We start from the raw sequence: 22,918 nt of genomic DNA, 5'->3' as shown, positions 1-22,918 counted from the left end.
GGAATTTATAAATACCTGAGACAGAGTATCAAATATAAATAAACTTTGACATCATAATCTATTTTTACATTCACTAAAGACATCAACCTTTTTCAAAGGTCACAGAATGCATTTAACACAGGCTTTTTTCTTTCTTTGTAGTTATGTTGTCTTCATTTTTTTTAAAATCCTCCAGCTTGCTACTAAGCATTTGATTATTTCACTGTCCACTAGTTTCTTCAACTCAACTGGAAAGTGGACAAGGTAAATAAGAGGAAGATCAAATCAGATCAGTAATTTTTGCTCCTGTTAATGTGATAGGGATTCGGGGGAGGAGATCCAAGCTTCTGTCTAAATGGAAATCGCACATGCTTGAAGAATTAGTGGGACAGGAATTCCAGAAATCCATTGGCTTACAGCTGACAAGCTCTGAGGGGAAAAACAAAACAAAAAAAAACACACATGCTTGACCTTTAAGCTAAGAAAGCCTTAGCTATCAAAGGGATGGAAATATTTTTCTTTTTTAAAAAAAATTTTATTGCAGTCTAGTTGATTTCCAATGTTGTGTTAATTTCAGGTGTACAGCAAAGTGATTCAGCTATACATGGACATACATCCACTCTTTTTTAGATTCTTTTCCCATATTTTTGAGTGCATCAGGGAAGGTGTTGGTGTTGGCAGGGGTAGTACCTGGTGGAGTTGGGGGGAGTCTAATAGAGAAAGGTAGGGCCTGGAAGGGCAGATGTGGTTCCTAGAAGAACTGGGGTTCCATAGCCAATGCCCTACTATATAGTCTGAGAAATGCTGAGTGAGCACTTTGTAGAAAGAAGGCAGACGCCTCATGAGCCTTTATAATTGGAGTTATTACCGTCGATATGAACCCATTTATACCACAGACGAGTGAAGCCCAAGGAGACAGTGCATGCTTAGCACAATATTTAGCATACAATTGTTGCTTTATAAATGTTCATTGAAAGAATGAATGAACTATTGTTGAACATATATGAATGATGATTCGTGATCATAGACAGAAACACTGTATGAATAGAACACTCGACAATATTATATCATTAAGTTAGATGAAAAATCACTTTTCTACGGGAATGACCTGGTCAGTAGATAAGAGGTAGAGCTGATGTGAAAACATTTTGCCATGAGACATAAACATTTAATAAATTTTATGTGATCAAGCCATGATTACAGGGGACCTAAAGTTAACTTGGGTATGGCAAACTTTACTTTCTAAGAAGAAGAAGAACGTATTGATATTAAAGTATTAATTATAGCCTTTCATGATACACCCTACACACATGGACAGTTACATATAAATGTGGGAAGGGAAAACACTTCTATACCAGAGCCAATGAAACAGGGGGTGTAATTATTTTTTAATAAGATAATATTTTACATTTAAATTGTGCTTCACAGTTTACAAAGTGCTTTCACAGATTATCTCATTTGGGCTGCACTGTAATCCCAGGAGGTGGAAGTGATTATGATTCTCATGTTTACGGAGAGGTGACATGACTAAGTGACTGTAGGCAAGTTATCTCTTCTTTATGTTGCCTTGTTTTATTGATAGCTCTCACATGTTTTTCATCAAATACTTGGTTTTCTCTAACCTGAGGCATATACTGCATGTTGTTAAATAGCTATTAAAACTTAGAAAATATGCTCATTCAAAATTTATTCACAGCCATCGTTTTGCTTCACAGTGATAGAAATCTATATAGACAATACACCTTTAATAATAGTATAGCAGATTTTGTCATGTGCAGTTTGTTCCTTCAAAAATTATCATGAAACAGATTGAGAGCTAAATATGAAATGCTGAGCTCTCCAGTTAAAGCAGAAGCATCGTTTCATTCAGATCAGCTCTAGACAGATGAAGCAGAAGAAAGGGCTGTACGATTATTCTATTTTTTTTCTAGTCATTGTAGTACACTTCCCAGCTCAAGTTTCAGACAACTTATGGAGGGGATGGTATGGCGTAGTTGGCTTGGCGAATAACTTTCTCAGCAGGACATATTCTAGAGGGGTAGTAACCATATTCTGGGACCCTCCTTCTATAGAAGCATAGTCATTTTGATAGCGTTCATATACAGGGTTCAGCATCTCATGAACCAACGCAAAAAAATTTTTAATAGAAAAATAACATACCCTTGGGCAAATGAAGTAAGCTCCTTAAAATTATGTTAACAGTTAATGTTGTTCTTCCATATCTTTTTTCAGATACTCTAGTAAGTTAAATAAAAAGTAGAGAAGGGCTTCCCTGGTGGCGCAGTGGTTGGGAGTCCGCCTGCCGATGCAGGGGATACGGGTTCGTGCCCCGGTCCGGGAAGGTCCCACGTGCCGCGGAGCGGCTGGGCCCGTGAGCCATGGCCGCTGAGCCTGCGCGTCCGGAGCCTGTGCTCCGCGGCGGGAGGGGCCGCGACAGTGAGAGGCCCGCGTACCACAAAAAAAAAAAAAAAAAGTAGAGAAAAACAAACAAAACTCTTATCTTTAGGTATGCTTTTTCTTTGCAAAACTAATTTCACGGAACAGTCAGATATGTAATAACGGGCCTCTTGGGGAGGTAATTTTTTATTCAGCTTGACGTGCAAGTTATGAGTAATTAACTTTGTCTTCTGTTTACACTTTGTCAGGTAAGAGTATTAAACAGAAGAGCTGAGAGGAACACAGAACATGGCCATTAATCTGTTTAATTTGCAAATCTCATGCAATCAAAAGGAAGACATTAGTGTTAAAATTGTTTTTGTCCAGGTGCTATCTTTCATGGAGGGAAAAGCCTGTCTGAGGTGTAAATGTCACATAAAGCAGCAAGTCACACAATCCCATGCAGGCTTCTAAAGCCGGGGCAAAAAATTTTGCCTCGTGCTTTTACAGCATTGACTCTGAAAGCTCTGGATGCACAAAAACTGAAACCCGGGCTCTCCACATCAGCACATCCCACTCCTTTCAGCTCTGTGCAATTATCTAACTAAGCTCAGACGCCACAGATCCATTAAACTGAAGAAGGTGATAGACAAAGGCATAAACCTGACACTTGTGAATTTGCAGGAGTCCTCTGACAGTCAGCAGGCCTTGGTCTGGGAACATGGGATTCACGGACTGATTGACAGAAAGGAGAAACGGCAGGAAAACTTTTGGATGACCAGGAATCAATTGTCTCCGGGACTACCCCATAGCCCACTTCTCTCCAGATGGCAGTCCCCACCAAGGACTTAGAAACGGATTCGGTCACCTGTGTCTCAGGATATTTTTAGAGGAAGAAGAAGAGGCAGAAGTTGTAAGCTAGTGAGTGGGGAAGTAAAAGGCATGCCGGAGTTTTCACACAAAACAGAATGGGACACTGTGCAAAGGTTCTACGGTCAGAAAATGGTTTCATTCTTTTTTTTTTTTTTGCGGTACGCGGGCCTTTGACCGTTGTGGCCTCTCCCATTGCGGAGCACAGGCTCCAGACGCGCAGGCGCAGCGGCCACGGCTCACGGGCCCAGCCGCTCCGCGGCACGTGGGATCTTCCCGGACCGGGGCACGAACCCGCGTCTCCTGCATCGGCAGGCGGACTCTCAACCACTGCGCCACCAGGGAAGCCCGAAGGTTTTGTACTTAACTGCTTCGGTACCTCTCTGAAACTCAGTTTCCCCATTACTGAAGTAATGATAATGATGCCCAGGATTATTTAAGAATGCCTTCTGAACTGCAGCTGTCCAATAAATGGTAGTGATTGTCAGTATCTTCACCATCATTCTCAGCAAGGCAGTGAGGTTTGGAAGAACTTCTGATTTGTGCCCAATATATTTATATTGGTTGTTTCCTTTGGGACATACCTTATATACAAATGTGGCACTACAGGTAATTCATTGATTGCTGAGTTGGCAGGCTGTTTATGTACATAACAGAGGTTTAGATCTTTTATTTAGTTTTGGCCAGCAAAATATAATTTTAACTCGTAGTTTTAAATAAAATATAAAACTGTTGAAGAAATTTTACAGGTATGGGGTAATATACATGTGAATAATAATTATTATAATAAACGTGGCAATTTTTAAGTCACACGTGGAGGATATAAATTGGAAAGTATGCTGACAGTTACAACTTGTCTCTGAAAAAAATAAAATCCATTTATTTTCCATTTCTCTTTAAGAGTGCATACAGATTATAATATGCATAAACAACATGATCCAGGGGAGTTTAAGTCTAGGGACTAATTTGCTGAACTACCCAAGCAACAGAGGATTATTTTATCTAATTAAGACAGAGCACACGTATTTAGAATTAAGCATTTTGCATTTAACAGCAAATTCAGAATTATAAAAGCAATTAAAGCTAAAATGAGGTATGATCATTTTTTTTCCCCTGCACACTACTGCTGAGCTAAAGCTCATTTTAATGTTTGCCTTTGCAGCACTATTGAACAGAAGGTTGTGAATAGAAGTTCATGGCTGGGCAAAAGCACCCAGATTCCAGCTCGACTCTGCTCTCCCTGCTTTTTTTTTTTTTTTTTTTTGCGGTATGCGGGCCTCTCACTGTTGTGGCCTCTCCCGTTGCGGAGCACAGGCTCCGGACGCGCAGGCTCAGCAGCCATGGCTCACGGGCTTAGTCGCTCCACGGCATGTGGGATCTTCCCGGACCAGGGCACGAACCCGTGTCTCCTGCATCAGCAGGCGGACTCTCAACCACTGCGCCACCAGGGAAGCCCTCCCTGCTTTTATTCAACCTTCTTAAACAGGACTTCAATTTTCTCACATTCCTACTTTTGTTCCTCTATTTCTCCCACCTGGAGTGTTTTCTTTAACCTAGTCTGTCTATCTGAATTGCAATGGATAAAGTTCAGATCACAATTTGTCTTCCTTCGTGAAACCAGTGCTCCCTCAAGCCTAAGTGCGTTCTCCTTTATCTGAAGGGAAAGGCACTTGACTGGATATAATTGTGTGTCTCATTCAGGCTTCTCTTACAGTAGGAAGTCGTATACATATAGCCCTTTTTCATGTAACATGTTTATGTTATTTTCCCTTACCTTACAGACTTCCTCAGGGCATAACTTTGTTTTGCACTCTTAAAAATGATGAATACAGCACTTTCCTTATATGTCCAGTTTAATACATGTTTGAGGATTCATTGGTTGAAATACTTAAACATCTATTCACCTTCACATACCCTCCACCCATCTCCCCTGTTTTACTCAAGCTACCTAAGCTCCTTTTATAACTTTCTACTTCATCCTAATTTATTTATATTATTTCCAGATATGTTATTTAATAATTGTTAAAAGAACGGAAGAAAGACATTACTTCATCAATCAAAGTATTTGGCCTAACTTCCCCAAATGGTAATTTCCAAGGCTCCATTTTTAACTGATTCTCTGAAGACTTATGAAAATGTTAACATTGGTGGTATGAGAATGATGAATGGGAATGCCTTAATATCTGGTCCTTTCCAGAATTCAACAGATAAATCTCGTAAGAACATAGTTCAATAGGCAATCTTTCTCATAATGCATTTGAGTTTGCAGCTAATAGTTTTATTGAGGTCCTTGTGTATTTTCCTGATTTTCTTTTCACATTTGCTTAGATAGCCTTACTTTCCCTTGCAAGTATAATTATTGTCTTTCAGAGACAGTCCTCATCAGAAAGAGGCCATATCTCCAGTTAGTCAGTTAAAATACTTAGCAGAGGGCCAGGGACAAAATAATAATAATAATAATAATAAGAGAGAAGAAGATAAAACAAACTAAATAAAGTTATTTTAACCTCTTTCTTTGAGAAAATTACGGATTTACAGGAGGTTGCAAAGAAATGTACAGGCAGGTCCCATGCACCCTTCACCCTGCCTCTTTCAATGTTGATATTTTGCATATCAAAACAAGAAAATATCCCAAACAAGGAAATATCCAAAGTATGAAATTGACATTGGTCCAATCCGTAAAATTTACTGAGATTCCACAAGTGATTATGCACTCATCTGTGTGTGTGTGTATGTGTAGATCTACACACTCTGATCACAAGTATAACTTCATGTGAGTACCCCAACCATCAGGATACACAACTGTTCCATTATCACAAGGTTCCCTCATGCTACCCCTTCATAGGCAGGTACGCTTTCTCCTCTACCCGCATCCTTGCTGACCACGAATTTGTTCTCCATGTAATCCCTAATCTTTGCTGACCACGAATTTGTTCTCCATCTTCATAATTTTGTTGTTTCTAGGATATTTTAATAAATGGAATTAGATAGTATGAAACGTTTTGAGATTGGCTTTTTTCACTCAGCATAATTTTCTTGTGGTTCGTGCAAGTTGCTGTGTGTTTCAATAATTTATTCCTTTTCGTTGCTGAGTAATAATATCAAATGGTACAGAAATACCGCTGTTTGTTTAACCCTTCACCTATTGAAGGGCATTTTGGTTCTTTTCAGTGTTTGGTTAGTACAAAGCTACGATAGACATTCCTGCACAAGCTTTAGCTTTTTGCTGAAGATAATTACAATTCCTCTTACACAGCCAACTCATCTTGTTTAGAGCAGAGGTTTTCAGAGATGGATGACATGGGTGAGGAGCTAGTGATTCCATACTGCAGCAAATATGTTAGTTAGTATATTCAGGAAGGAGTAACCATCTGTCCTGGTTTTCCCAGAACAGGCCGATTTATGTCTGCTGTCCTGGCATAATGACCCCTTCAGTCTTGGAAGGGCCCCAGTTGGTATGATAAATTATATAATCTCTCTGATTCAGATTTCTTTTTTTAATTGAAGATTAAAAAATAGTTGATTAGAAGATATAGTTGATTTATAATGTCGTGTTAGTTTCAGGTACACAAGATTCAGATTTCTTAAAGATTCCAAGCATTGCTATGCCTGCTTGGCTATGATAGATTGCATTTTTGTAGACTGCTGTTTTGTAATCTCTCTGAGTATCAGTGCAGTGATTCTAGAGTATAAGAAATGAGACAGTCTTTGTGCAATGAAAGATAGTCTTGCCTAAGTCTCTACTTTTCTACCGCCTCCTTTTCTGTTAGAAAATGTTTCTTCCTATGTTTCAGTTTTATGGTTGGGGACAGCTTCCAGGCTCATGACTTAGCTCCTGTGTTTTAGCTCATGTCATAGCTCCACAACTGGAGAGGAGAGTACTCTTTCCCACTGTTGCCAGTTTGGAAGTAACTGCAGGGATGGATTCTGATAGGTTTGGCTTAGATCACATGCCAATCTCAAAGACAGTAGTCAGGTACAGTCCCCAAATGGGCTTAGCTTAGGTCAGGGTTCACTCCTTGACTGATCACTGTCCAGGGTATTAAGGTCAAGTAGGATCCTTTCCAACCATAAGGATTAAAAAGGACTTTTCCTCAAAGGATGGCAGGTGTTGGAGAAGATGGCAGATGTGGCCATTGGAGGAATGGTGATCTGGGCAGTCACTGTCATTTATGTCTTCAGTGAAGAGGTCAGCACACCAGCAAATGACACACAGCTAGAAGAGCACGGCCAAAATTCAATCCTGTACCTTTTTGACTACAGAGCCTATATTCTTAAGTTGGATTATGCATTATATTTAGCTGTGGAGAAATGGAAAATAAATGCCTGTCAGTATAGCCTCTGAAGTTATTCTGTGTGACTAATTCTGAAGTAATCACACCAATGGGAAGTACACATATAGGTGATGGTCCCCAACATTTCATGGTCATAATCAATGTCTATGATCATCCATGTCCTTCACTGGTGAAAGTACAATTGGGAATTGAATATAATTGAACCTCAGACCCCTGGCTTAATTCCTAAATTGAAGAGGACTGAAAATGCTCAGGTCCTGAAAAAATTATCATAATACATTTAAGTGAAAAGAGCATGCTAAAATGGTGGGACAATTTGATACTTTTTTTTTACATACCCACTCCAGTACACAGACATAGGAAAAAAATGTGGAATGATATGTCCCCCAGATGGTAGTTATTTTAGAACTGAATATGTAGGAAGGGCTCCTTTCTTCCTTTTCTGCCTGTTGTATTTTATATAGTTTCCACGGTGAACATGTATTAGTTTTCAAATTTTTAATCCATTATAAAATTCTTATGTTTGGTGATGCATGCCTGATTCAGACTTACTTTGAGATTTCAAATTAAGAAATCCCTACTTCAGAAGCACAAGAAACCACATGGTGAAAAGACTAATGGAGGCCTCAACATAGCAACAAGAATTTTAATAGAAAGAGTCTCATTAGGTTTCCAATTAGCCTTCAAAAAATAAGTAAAAGACGTGGCAACAGGAAAGAACCTGGAGCACCTCTAAAGGGGGCTGACTTTCAGCAGGTTTAACAGTTTTACCTAATTAAAAAGAACCACATAAACTAAGTTTTCAAGATTTAAGTCCATAGTGATTAATTCTAAGTTGTTGCAAAACTGTTAACACAGTTTTGATAATACCAGAATCTTCATATTAAAAATCCCAAGTACCTATCCATTTTGAATGAGACCTATAGTTATTTCTGAAAGACTAATTAAAAGGTATAATTTAGTTAGGGGAAACTGTAGAAGAAAGTCCCCATAATGATGCAAAATAAACTTGGCCACATCCTATCACTATCTTGATATGTAAATAACACTATAATAACCTAGCTTTTTCTAAAATCCTTTAAAGGAGGACCAAATGACTCACTGTTTAATAATACATTACAGACATTATACAATTCCCTTGGCTTTTTATTATTCACCTTATTAATCAACTTAACATTCACAAACTTCAGAAGTCAATTTTTCTTCCTAGATAACATCTAGGAATTTTAAGTACATCCAAGTAATAAGGTATTTTTTATGGTAATGCTGTTGGCCCTTACTGTAAAAATGATGGTTATACTTCGTGGTTATACTTTGTGGAATTTGTCAAGAACACTCTCATTTTTAGGGTTACACTTTAGTTTTCAGCACAACATCAAAATAAATCGACATCCCAAAGCAATATTACTAGAATATCTATTTTCTGGACCACCAACTTGACTTAAATAGGAAATTCCTGGTTTATCTGAGACAAAGAATGATGTATGACCGTTAGCCTACTTCTGATGCACCACACAGAGAGAGAAAGAGACTCATATAAATGTGTTCTTGGAGACTTCCAGAAATTTTGTTTTGATACTAAAAAAAGAAGATTGTTAAACTTAAAAATAATAATTTATTAATTGCAGAATTGTTAATATTATTTTTATACTCTTTAGGTGCACTTCTCCTTATTATACATTCAGGGAGGGGAAAACCTCTTTTTAGACATTTATGTGAGTGTACAAATAATCTGATCACAATTTTTCTTGTATTTTTGACTCTAGAGGAGATATTGATTTATCAACAAACAAAAAGAAAATTAAAGTCATAGAGAAAAAAATTACAACTAACTCAAACTTCCACACTTTACCAATACAGTAGTAGACTATGGATATAAATTAGTATATTACAAGACAATGTAATACCTTTCAATCCTCTAGCGAAATAGTGTAAGTAATAGTACTTGTTTCATGCATACATTTTTGTATTTTAGTCATTTGAAAATCTTGACAGTCCATTTTTTTGGTGTATATATACTAACATTTTAACGACTATAACACTAATTTAATCAGCCTGCTTAACTGTCTGTCCATGTTTGGATAATAAAACACTTATTATCTAGTATTCAATTGAGTATGAAAATTATCATTTGTTTCTGTATAAAATTACCTATTGGGATCTTAAACAAGAAAGGACATTCATTGACTGAAATCCATTAAGAAATTTTCTATGAGGTACCAATATGCATTAAAAAAAAGAAAAAAATATCATTTTAAGGAATAAAGGGACTCATAAGTTTTAATGATTGAAGAAAAATAACAATGATCATCTGAACTTCAGTCAGTCATGTGAGTTTCTGGAAACGCCTTTAGAGGTCTAGATCCAAACTGAGTATATTAATATACATTGTGAGGGAAAAATAAAGAAAAAACATTATGTAAAAAATTATTTTTATTTTTGATATTCTCAAATTGTAGAGCCAAGAAAAGAACACATTTTTAGATTTGAAAAACCCCCAAACTACTTTGTTTACAAGTAAAAGTAAATTTTATGCACAGTCAATGAATAAAATAGAGAATAAGTGATCAAAAAAGCTGTTTTTACTTCATTACAGATGAGAATTTGCCACACAGGGCAACCCATCCATTGCTTGAGCACACATCATTTACCAGTGGTTGTTTCTCACAATACAGAAGCAAGAAAAAAAAATGTGTGAGGAACCTTATCTTGATGTCTAAAAGACTTTATTTTTCACTTGTGATAATAAATCCTTTGCTACCTCCACAAAACCAATAAAACAGCATCTCGAGATTATCCCTCCGTTCTGACTACACTCTGCCTCAGCACTGCCTGCCCGATGGACCCTCTCTCCTAATTCATCTCACCGTGCATTGGCTCCATTCCCTGAACTTGCACGCTTGCAACCTGTTTTTCCTCTGTCATGAGTCTGTCCCATAACTCCTGTTTGACCTTTCTCACCCTATGTATTCATTCAATATCCGTCCATTTATTCAACAAATATTTACTGAGCATCTACCCTGGGCCGGGCACTCTTCTAACAGCTGTGGATACAGCAGTGAACAAAAAGGATAAAGACGTTGCTTTCATGGAACCTACAAGCATTCCAATAGAGGAGTTAAGTAATAATAAAGGGCTAATATAATGCCATGTAGTGAGTGATACATTCTCTAAAGAAAATAAACCTGGGTAAAAGTGATAAAATTTGAGTGATGGGTTGATTTTTCGATTGGCTGTTCAGGAAAGACACTTTAAGGAACCACCCTTTGCGCAGAGATTGGCACTCTTGGCCCCTTATCACGGTTCATCACAGAACACCTTTGGGAAGAATGACAATCGTCTTCTACCCAACTGGCTATTGTGGCCATGAAAGAGACGAAAGGGCAACAGCCAGAAATCTTGGACTGGTGTAAATAGCTTACAACAGTATGATGGAGGGTTGAGGACAGGACAGAGAGATGACAAGCTTCTCACATTTAATCTTTATAACCTGTCAAGTCTGTTGGCAAGCGGTTCTTCAGAACATGCAAGAAAGCAGGAGCAGTCACAACCTAGTGCCATATTAAAATGAAACAGAGATAGAAGTAATGTGTGAAAGATACAACCAGAAATAGTTCATCTCAACAGCAAACCAAACCAAACAACAAAATGACTGTCCAAAAGGGGAACAGCCACCTCTCAGCTGATATGACCAATTTCACCATTTATGACCAATTGGCAGTAATATTAGAGGCAAGATCTAAGTACCGGCTTAAGTATTGAACTAGACGATCTTTGAAAAGTATAGCTTTATGATTCAATGAAATACACTGAACAAAATATGTTGTTCTCTTAAGTCATATATTAAGACAATCATATTTAAAAATAGCGTTAAAATTAATTTTCTATCTTTTTAACAGTCAAAAGCCAAAGAAATTTTTGTACGTACAGTTACCACACCCAGAGTTAGCGCAACCCATAAAATAAGGAAAATATACACATTTTTTTTCTTCCAAGAGAATTGAACATCAGTCCTTGAAAAGAAAGTTGGGAATAGTTGCTCTCCTTCATGCAAATTCTTCAGATTCTGAGATTTAGACTATGATTGATCTTACTGGTATGTTTCCCCATCATTAAAGTTACTTTTCTCATTAAGGAGAGAGAGAGAGAGAAAGAGAAGAGATGTCTAGTGTACAAATATAGATATTGTTTCTTAAGGTGTATTCACTATTCCCATGAATCACTTTTAGAAAACGATTCTGCACTCAAACTTGGGAAATGCTACACACTATATCTTCCTACTGGAAGCACAATGCATATTAACATAGTGAAGGTTCCAAGGAATCCTGGTACAAAAAATAATAATAATAAATGAATTGATACTAGTTTAAACAAAGTTAAACAGATTACAAATTCATGTCAGCACAGAAGTGTTTATTTTTAATAATATCTGTTAACATTTTAAGTCTCTAATGTTCCATGGAGGACACTTGGGAAGATGCCGCTCTAGACACACTTTTAATTGTTCTTCTTCTTTGACTTTTGCTTTGGGCTATTTTTACTGTCCTATTTCTTTCTTTCTTTCTCTTTTTCTTTTTGCACACAACACTTATCGAATGCTTACTGTACTCTAGGCACTGTTTAAAATATGTTATGGTCATTATCTCACTTATTCCCGACAATAATCCTCTGAGATAAATATAGCCAATCACCATAGGGACCCCAGAGAGGTGAAATAATTTCCCCCATATCCTGCTGTTGGTAAAAGGCACAGTCCAGAGAGCTGAGATTGAAATCAGGTCTCTTTGACCCAACGACGCCTATCCTTTTGACAAAAGGCCAGTTCTCACCTCTTCTCCTCCCAGAAGCATACCACCCTTCCCAAGCTCTGAGAGACCAACAGCCTACTTATTTCCCAATCCAAAGATTTTCCAGACTTTAGCTTATAGAATCTCTCCATTGCATTTGATGCGGTTTGCCAACCCCTCTCACTTGAAATTTCCTAGACCTTGGGTTTCCTTGATTCTTATGCCTCTCTGGCTGTTCCTTCTTCATCTTCTAAGGCTCCTTATTAAACGTTAGTGCTCCTCAGGCCCCACCCTGGCCCACTGCTCTTCTCTCCTTTGCCCTCTGCTGGGACATCCCCATTCATGTCTCCAGGTCTGCCCTCTCCCCTAGACATCAGACTCATATCTAAGTACCTGCTTTTTTTAGGCACTTCAAATTCAAAAGATCCTCCACTAACCTCATCATGTACTACAGCAGTGGAGGTCCCAGCCGGACACTCAGGGGAAATTCTATGGAGTTTAATCAAGAGACTGTTAATTAAGGTGTGGAGTAGTGATACTAAACAGGGATGATAAAGTACCCAGGGACGAGCAGCAGTGAGAAGCTATTACCCTAAAGAGACCAAGGGAGGAAGCTGTTTCTGGAACTTGGCTAGAACTTGGCTTTGAAAGAGGAGCTGACTACAGGATTGAAAGAGGGGGTGAAGCCATTGCCTATCAGGGTCCAGCCAGCGTGGACTCCTACCAATAATCTTCTGTTAGTGCCTCCTGTTGGTCAAACTCAAGGCTGGCCAAAGGGCAAGGGATCCTGAAGAAGCAGTCTTTACAGGGAAGCTCCCTGGCACTGAGGGTGGAGAAGGAGGTAAGCGGATCTGGAGGAGAATGGACACCACCAGTACACTTGGTATCTTAAAACTGCAACATCTTAGGCAGAGGTGTCAGTTACTTGGAAATTACCTTGGACTCCTCTTTCCCCAGTTTCCCACACCTAACCAGTCTTGTCAATCTAGCTGTTTTGAACACTGTCTCTCTTCCTTTAGCCCCTTTCCCATCACCCTAGTGTCAAGGTTTATCATCTCTTAATTGGACAATTGCAATAATCGCCAAGCAGCTTAACTGCTTCCAGGCCTGATACACCTTTGGGATAGCCTTTCTTACAGCCCAAAGCTCTATCTAAAATGCAAATCTTACTCCCTTAAGCCTTGATTAAACCCTTTAAATAATCTTCTTCACCTAGAGAATAAAGGCTCTACTTTCTGGCACCGCTTATAGGAGCCTCCCTGAGCTAACTTCGATCCCTTCATTTCCTTTTGTATAAATTTGTATTTTCCTAAACACTACCACGCTTTTCACACCATTGGGTCTTTATTCATGCATCTTTTTCTGCCTGTATGTCCATATTTTTTAACCTACCTCATATCAGCTCAGGTGTCATCTTTTAAGAAGTCATCTCTCAAACCTTGAGATATAGTTAAATGTCTTTCCTCTAGCATATTACCATGTTTTCCTCTATCAGACAAACAAAACAGAACAAAACCTGACCACATTTTAATGGCATTTCCTTTTTCTATATTTATTTTCCCATTATGTCATTTGTGAGGATTCAACTGACTGATATCCTTTCGTCTACCTACAACATCTAGTACAATTCTTGGCACACAATAGATGCTCAATTAATGTTTGATTAACTGAATGCAATTGAGCTATGTATCATTATCCTAGATTCCAAAAGATAGACTTAGTATTGAAGAAGAAAAGTAACTTCTTAATGTGGTCATTCTGGCTTTGGGGAAAGAATAGTCAGCCAAAAACGTTTTGGCTCTTTCAAGGTTTCCAAAATTTAGGATCCCCTTCCAAGGAAATGAAAAGACAAGGACAGAGTAACTAGAAGTTAAAGCCAGGGTGAAAGGGCAAGAATGCTAGAGTTAATTGGAGTCCTGATTCAGAAAGTGAGGTACAAGGGGTAAGGAACCAGACCTCAGATAAGACCAAATACACAAAGGGACTTTCTGGAATTCTCTAACATCTGGCTTGTACATTCCAACCACAAGCTTCTGTGGGTGAAACTAAGAAGGAATCACAAACTGGATCAGTACACAGAGCCATAGCTGGTCTCTGGTATAAGTTAAGGGTAAAGAGAAAAAGGGACAAAAATTCCTCTGTAGTGAATTGGATCAATAGGAGGGTCATAATGAAGGATTAGGATTAAAGACCTGATATATGCCTGATGATATTTTCTCACACATATATCATCTATTAAAAAATGTAGGGGGGAAGAAAAAGAAAAAGAATAACAAACATCTCAGTTATCTAAAAAACAGTTAAATGAGATGATATAAAACAAGAGAAACATTCATCTTTTAAATCACATATACATTAGTATTATGAAAAATAATTCTGATTTTGTACCTCTACATTGTACATAAATTGCATCCCTATTATTTTTATTTGCTAGTAAACGTACAAAAACTACCAGGTTCATTTGGTTTTAATTTGCTTTATGATAGGAACAGTCTTGTTAGAAGAATGAACTGCACAGCATTCCTATTTAGGAAGAGTGGAAAACCAAACAAATGAAGAGTATTCAAGAAGGAAACACATTTATTTGCATATAGATAGAAGGATGGCAATATATTTGTTTTCATCAAACTTTTTTCATGCGATTCCCTAATTTTCCCTATATTCATTTACTTACAGAAATTAACATGCATATTTATAGTTTGTAACACAACTCTCAAACTCAGAGTCCTATTTTCAATCCTGATTCTCTGTTGCTGAAAGATTTTTCCAAGCGTGTATCATTGCTCTCTCTTTCATCTCAATTTCCTGACAAAAAGGAAGGGAAAAACTGATTTTATCAAGAAACCTCTACAACGTTGTTTCAAACATCCTCTTTTTTCTTTGGTGGTTTTAATATATTCAGAAGTAAGAGGAGTTGGCCTTTTAGATAACTAGAATGCCTAGGCAAAGGAAACATGTTTTGCTGGAGAATGAGATTCTGAATGAATGAGTTGAGGATGATTTTCTGACACAGGGCTAAGATATGGTTCTACTTATAGAAATAAATTTGAAGGCACCTTGTTCAGAGGAAAAAAACAAAACAAAACTAAGGATCAGCACTCTGGAGACCTAGAACAAGCTTAAGAACGGACAAGCTCACTAATGAGGAAAAATTAGTGACCACAGATGACATGAGAGGTGTTTAAGAAGATTATTCACCTATTCTTCTGAAAGGTTGGTAGAAGCAATATGGAACCTGCTGGAGCCAATAGCACCAGGAGAGAAGAGGACAAGACACTTTGTGTTCTGTCTCCAGTTTCATCCTAGCCCATTCACCCTTTTGCTCATTCTACTGGTGCCATATTAACCTTGGTTTAGCTCCTCAAATCAATGACACAAAGTGAACAAGGAGGTCTCTCACATATGAGCTGATACCCGTGGGTCTCCAGGGGCACCACAGAAGAGTTCTTTACAGCATTGGTTTATGCCGCTGCATTGACCACTACCATAGATATAACAAGACCAGGGTGTGGCAGAGGCTTCATCTCTTAAAAGCAAAGTTATGGCAAAAAAGTAGAGGGATTTCTATAGAAGAATGCAGAAATCTTTGTCAGTTCTAGTTGGTAGTGGTCACAGAAGAAGGATAATATGGAAGAGGAAGCGAGAATATTACCTGCATATCTGGATATTGGCCGAATATAGGCCACATACAGAGGTAAGGAAAGCCATTTCCTCTAGTATTTCAACTTAGACTTTTAATTGATGACAGTAAATAGCAGTTGAGGTAACGCTGGAGCAATCCAGAGTACTATTTTTTGGGGAAAATAACATATTGGTATTTTGATTTATGATTTTAATAAGTTCTTAATATAAGGGATGGGTGATATTTTATTTTTGGTGTAATGATTGCATTGTAATCATAATGATTTAATTCACACAATGATAATTTCCTCAAATTTTCCTTAAGGATGAGTTCACAAGTCAATATTATGATATTTTAACACTTCTCAGTCAGAAAATATTTATATAATGACGAAAATTTGAATCCTGTCTATTAAGCTTCTATTATATGCCTAACACCACATACTAGGCCCAATGGAAGAAAAAATTTACAATAGACATGCATTTATTTCAAAAATATTTACAATGTATTTGGAGTAGTTAAATGAACACGATGCTTTCTAATAGAGCCCATCATTATACTGAGGCTATGCTTCTGAAAATGCAACACCACTGGAAGTGTGTACCTGAAGGCACTAAATTAGGAAGAAAATGAGAAAGAAATATCTGTGGTCACAGCTGTTAAGCATTCTATCGTGCTATGCTGCTGCCAATCACAATGGCTTATATAGGTGCATCAACTGTATCCAGCACCAAAGATCCTTTGCAAACCCTCAAGACTCAAGCCAGAATTATACTTATAAGACCCAGGAGTCAATGTGCTTATAAGTTTAAATACCTCCAAGTTGGGTATTTAGATGCTAGAAATACCACTACATTTAAAAATGAAGTACAACTCATATTGTTTTAATTATTTATGCATACAGATGTATGCTTTCTTATGGGCCAAAATGAGAAAGAGGTAAGTGTGAATTTTCTATTCTTTCATACGGTATCAATCTTTCATAAAACAAAGAAGAAGAGAAAGCAACAGATGTTCACATTGGGAAGGATTATCACTTAATCCCCTGCAGAAGACCAGCCCAGTGAACCTTCTCCAACTTACTAGAGATGTCACGTATAAAAGGGTTTCTCTAATAAGCTGGCAACAACACTTGTCAAGGAAGTCAACTGACAAAGGAGTTAATGGCAGCAAACTTCACTGCGAGGAGGAGGGTCTACGCTGCTTCAGAAAGATGAAAAAGTTATGGTTCATCTGCCGACATTGTATAATATAGAATGTGCATGTAAAACCTCCAGAAGGAAAGTGAAGATTCTGTGTGTGTGTGTGTGTGTGTGTGTGTGTGTGTGAGAGAGAGAGAGAGAGAGAGACAGACAGACAGACAGACAGAGAGGGAGAGAGAGAGAGAGAGAGAGACAGAGAGGGAGAGGTGCGGGGAGAGACATGGGGGTGGCGGTGGAGAGAAAGGCTGAGAGAATAAGGAAAAAAAAGAAAAAGAGAGAGGGGTCACAAGGAAGTGGAGAAAGGCAGATAAAACTTGGAAAGTGGGTATTTCTCCCGAATAAAAGTACTATGGTCAACATGGTAACACTCATGCTTTATAGAATTAAACATAAACCTCTTTCAGAAAATGTAATTGAGGCCTTTTCAAATTTAATGTTCCTTGATTATGTATCAGGTAAGAGCAGAAATGGAAGGAAATATAGAGAGGAGGTTCAGAAAGAAAGAAGGATTCTGGCCAAACCTATGAGTTTAGGGAAACCTTCCAGTTAACTACTAATGAACACCGTTTCAGGGAAGGCAGCATCTAAATTCCTAGGATGTCATATGCTACAACTTGCCTCTTTGTTGACAAAATACTGATGTCCAGTGAACTCATATAGGAAGCAATTTTCAAGGAGAGGTGTAGTAAAGATAGGATAGGTGAGAGAAGTTACATTGTTTTTACTAGAATTATGGGAAGATGTATGAGAGGGAAAATCTAAATGGAGTAGTATTTATCTGGTGATTAAATAAATAATAAATAAATAATACTCCAATAAATACTACTCGATTTACATTCACATGTGGGTAGAAGACTTTGAGATTGGTAGGCTCCCAGTATACTTGATAACAGAGTTCTTTTGTTTTCTGTTTTTAGAAATATACCACCAATATTGATATGAAAGTAGAAATTTTCATAACCAACATTGTGCTTATGAAACGTCAATTACGCAGCTATTAGCTTCATAACATAAAGTGAATGATTTAAACGATTGGCGATGGCTGGTTAAATGTGCATCCTTAAGCCACAGATACGGAACAAAGCACGAAGGCCTCCTTAGCCAGGCACCTTGAGGCTACCTCAATGAAACTGGTTATAGCCAATCTCACAGATTCAGAATTTCAGACTTTCCCACCACTTATGTCCAGCTGCTTGTTTCTGATTTGTGGGAAAGATGAAACTACAAATCAAGCCTCATATTTGAGTTTCTCTAACTTTATGGCTTTAAGGGATTTTCACTCTCCTGTGGAGGATACTTCATACAGAGTAGGGAAAGACTGTCTGACATAATGAGAACTACAGAGTTTTGGGGGAGGGCTGGGGCAACAGTTTCTTTCTGACTCAACACAGATAGACCTTTTTAGATTTTATCGCTGATATTCAATCGACAACTTGGTATTTAATAATGGAATGTTATGTTTCTATCACCACCCGCATGTTAAGTCTGTTTTACTGACACTTATTCAGGACCTTGAATGCAAAAGCATCTCCAAATTATGGAAAGATTATACTATGAACCCAATTTACCATGTAATATACTACTTCCAAAATGTTAATGCATTACTCTGTGTGCCCAGTTTACCACTTTGAACATTTCTTGTCAACTGTAACAAAATAAGTGAATGAAATAGCATGTGTGAAATACCTAGAAGACTGACTGGCACATGGTGTGTATTCAGTGTACATATATGAAGGCAATATATATATATATATATATATGTTTCTTTTGGTATACTTTATATCCAGTTGACATAAAATGTTGCATTTACATAAAATAAAGAGTAAAGACTTGCTTTACAAAATTACTTGTCTCGTTACAATATTTACTAAAAGGCAAGCTTTATTAATGTATTTACCGTGTGATGCAGTTTATCATAATTGACACTAAACTGCAAATGTGCAGGAAAACACCTATTATGTAGAATAGGGTGAACATCTATTAAAGTCTATGCCGTTACTGACTGCAATTTCTCAGTCTGATATCAGGTTTTGATTAGAACTTTTGCTACAAATTTTTACATTTTTTATGGCACTCTACCCATACTCCCGAACCCATCATTTGACCATTTCTGAAATTCTCACTCACTATGAAGATTTCAAATAGAAACCTGAAGTAGTGCCAAAGGTTGGGTTTGGATCAGATGTCATATGTGTAAGTCCTAGCTGTTACATAGTAAAATGTGTGGTTGATCAATTTCTCACTTTGCATTCATGCCAAGTGTTGCATAGACATACAGTTATGATAGAATGTGACAAATAGAAAAATTAATAGAAAACTTCATAGTTTGTGTATGTTCATAAAACGTACACATTTGTGGTGTCTGCTTAAAGTGCAACCTCTTAGAGTGAAAATATGTGACCGAGCTTATTATTTATCAGATTTTAAATAATATTATTGTTGATAGCTTCAGAAAATGTAAAAATATATTAAATACAATTTAGAATCTTATTTAGGCACTCTGCTGCTGGTTCTCCCGGAAACTATTTTTCCTATTTTCCATTAAAAGAATGAAAATATGGAATATTTAAAACAGATGCTGTTCTCAATCCGTTGGCTCTGTTCCACTATCTCCTTGTCAGACGTTCACGATTAAGGGTGCATATGAGCAAGAACTGACTCTTTGATAAGAAAAACATTTGCATCCTTTAATGTTTCGTCCATTTCTAAGGTAGAGATCACTGTGGTGCTGAAAGGATAGCTCCCGGTCACCTGTCGACGTACTTGAGTTTGCTTTGCCGGAAGAAGGACGAATAACAGAACTAAAGTAGACACGCGTGATAGACAATCACCTCGTAACTTCATAACACTTCTCCAAAGACATCTAGCTTAAATTTCTTTTTTAAAATTTTATGCACCGTATAGTTGTCAAACTAGGGGTATGTCTTTTGTTTTTGTTTTTAAGCAGTCCTTGTCTATTTTTCTCAGGGTAAAACCCTGAAGCAGGACATTCCAAAAGAAAGGCACGAAAAAGTTAATTATACAGATGTCTGCCATTGACATGTCGAGGTAGCATCCTCTGTAAATATAGCGGGGGAAAGTCGAGACTTTGTAAAGGGTATATTCTCGGGTTGGAGATGAGGACTTGTGGGGGCGGGGGGAGTCCTCTCCAGGCTCCAGCGGACATCCCTTAGTCAAAGAAAACCGTGCTCACGACCCAGCCCCGGCAGTCCATCTGAGCCCGGGGAGCTCGGGCCCCGGTGTATAAGTCCAGCAGAAGGTAAATGAAGACAAAGCCTCCGCTCACTCCGTTGGGGGAGGGAGAAAAGGTTAAGCAGCACTGGGGTGCAGGAGCGACCAGCAGGGAAAGTGATCTCACTTTGTCTGAGGAAGCACCATCCCACAAGCCCACCTTTGATGTGCATGCCGGCGGCGGTACAGGAGCACAAAAGGGCAAAGCCGGAGGGAGCAAACTTCCCTCTCCTTCCCCCCCCCCCCCCCATCCCTGAAGCCCGCGGAGAACACGTAAACGCGAGGACAACAAAGCGTGCGCCCGGGCCGCACCGGGGGCGCCGCCAGCAGCCCGGCCATCGCGACCCGGGGCGCGCCGCTCCCCCGCGACAGAGCGAGGGCGCCGGAGAGGCAGGACCGCGGCGGCGGGGGGAGGGAGGGGGGGCCCTACCTTGAGCAGCACAAAGAGCCAGAGCAGAGGCAGGAGGCGGCGACCGCCGCGCGTCCTCGCGGGCAGGTGCCCCATCGCGGCGTGGACGGGGACCCGGGGGGACGGTGGCGCCGGCTGCCCCCACCCCCGGCGCGGCTCACAATGGCGAACGGGGGGCTGCAGCCTCAGACCTTGGGCGCCGAGGCCGCTCCCGGAGGGCGCATGCTGCCTGTGCAGTCCCCCCGCGCCAGCTCCCTTTCGCTTTCCGCCCCCTGGATCCTCTAGGCACGTGCCCGGTGCTGCTGTTCTTTAATAACAGCCGAGGATGGAGAGGGTGCGGATTGGAGTGGGCGAGGCTCGGCTGCCGCCGCCGCCGCCGCGGCTGCCGCGCGGTGAGCGAGAGGCGGGGGCCCTGCGCCCAGCCCTCCGCGGTCGTCTGGCAGCCGAGATACTCTCAGTGTGGGCTGCGGACTCATAAAAGTGACAGCAGCTTCCCCAGCCCCACTCCAGGCTCCGCCCCAGCCTCTTCCACAGTCCCCGGGACGCAGAGGTCTGTGGGGCTTCCCTGACTCCTCTCCAGCAACTCAGGAGCCAAATGCCCCGGTCCCTTCCCAGTCTTCCTACATCTGCTCTCAGTGAAAGTAACACTTGGAGGGAAGTGGTGGTTGCGGGGGTAGTGATGGAGTTCAGTGTGTGTGGGTGGGTGTGTGCGCGCGCGCGCGTGTGCGTGTGCGCGTGCGTGTGTGTGTGATGCGGAGGATAATCCGGCCCATTTCCACTCTCTTCATCCCATTTAAACACTCTCATTCTCTCTGCCCCACACTCACCCAGGAGGAAACAGCACAAGTATATATTTTTTTCTGTCTGAGGTCAGAAGTTTTGGACATTTTAAGGGCTGTCCTTTGACACCTGAGTGGAATACAGAAGGAGGTTGGTTCACATTATAGCACACATATTTATAAACACATAAACATTTTACATTCCCACCGGCAAAGTATGAGTGGGGGGGAAAAGAGAGGGTGAGTCATTTAAAAGTGGTAATGTTTGGCTTCCCTGGTGGCGCAGTGGTTAAGAGTCCGCCTGCCGATGCAGGGGACACGGGTTCGTGCCCCGGTCCGGGAAGATCCCACATGCCGCAGAGCGGCTGGGCCCGTGAGCCATGGCCGCTGAGCCTGCGCGTCTGGAGCCTGTGCTCCGCAACGGGAGAGGCCACAACAGTGAGAGGCCCACGTACTGAAAAAAAAAAAAAAAAAAAAAAAAAAAAAAGTGGTAATGTTAGAGATCTTCGTGGTGATGAAACACTTCTGTATCTTGAATGTGCTGGTGCTTACACAAATCTACCCAGATGATAAAATTGCACAGAAACATACACACACACACACACACACACACGAGTGCATGTAAGACTGGTGAAATCTAAATAAGCTCTGTGAACGGTACCAAGGTCAGTTTCCTGGTTCTAATACCTACTGTAGTTATGTAAGATGTTACCTCTGGAAGAAACTGGGTGAAGGTACATGGGACCATTCTGTACATTTTTTCTTATTGAGCTATGATTGACCTGTGACATTATATTAGTTTCAGATGTACAACGTAATGATTCCATGTTTGTATGTACAGATGGCTAGTATGTATACGTCTATCTGAGAAAGGTTTAGATTGAATATAGTTATACAAGTATATATGTGTGCTAAATTCTTTCTTATATGCATAAATCTAGAATAATGGTCTGAATTTATGTGAGAATATTGTCTCTGATGTCTTCCTTTAGAAACTTCTTTTGTTGTCACCTTCCTCTTCATATGCTTACTTTAGTGCCCTTACGTCCATCCTTCTCTTTCTCTTGAGAAAATATTAGTTGCTTCTCCATCCCTCGAGGTCAGACTCATGGGGTCTCTGAAATTTTTATTCTTGGGAGTACACGTGTAGGGCTTTGGTTTGGTATGTTTTCCATTTATTTTGAAGCACCAGAAGGCAGCATTTTATTCCCACCCACACCCAAAAGTGGCACTAAAATTATCTTATGTCTAGAACAAAAAAGATGTCTAGGCCAGGGACAAAATCACACTCATAATTTGCCAACAATTCTTCTTTTGAATAGAGTTTGATTTTAAAGTGTATGTGTGTGTCCGTGTTGTGGATTATGG

General features: G+C 39.5%; 1 protein-coding gene across 2 annotated transcripts in view; it reads right to left on the bottom strand.

Moving 5' to 3' along the window:
* Window positions 1-21,427, bottom strand: part of PTPRO (protein tyrosine phosphatase receptor type O) — a 229,785-nt gene extending 208,358 nt beyond the window's left edge. For both annotated transcript variants that reach the window (XM_059081430.2, XM_067008763.1), the window contains exon 1: window positions 20,793-21,427. In XM_059081430.2, the coding sequence (XP_058937413.1) occupies window positions 20,793-20,867 (75 nt within the window). In that variant the 5' untranslated portion in view covers window positions 20,868-21,427. The remainder of the gene's footprint in view (window positions 1-20,792) is intronic.
* Window positions 21,428-22,918: the final 1,491 nt, after the last annotated feature.

Source organism: Kogia breviceps, chromosome 12 (genome assembly GCF_026419965.1).
Source record: "Kogia breviceps isolate mKogBre1 chromosome 12, mKogBre1 haplotype 1, whole genome shotgun sequence".
Classification (NCBI taxonomy): domain Eukaryota; kingdom Metazoa; phylum Chordata; class Mammalia; order Artiodactyla; family Physeteridae; genus Kogia; species Kogia breviceps.
This window is presented reverse-complemented; position numbering and strand designations above follow the sequence as displayed.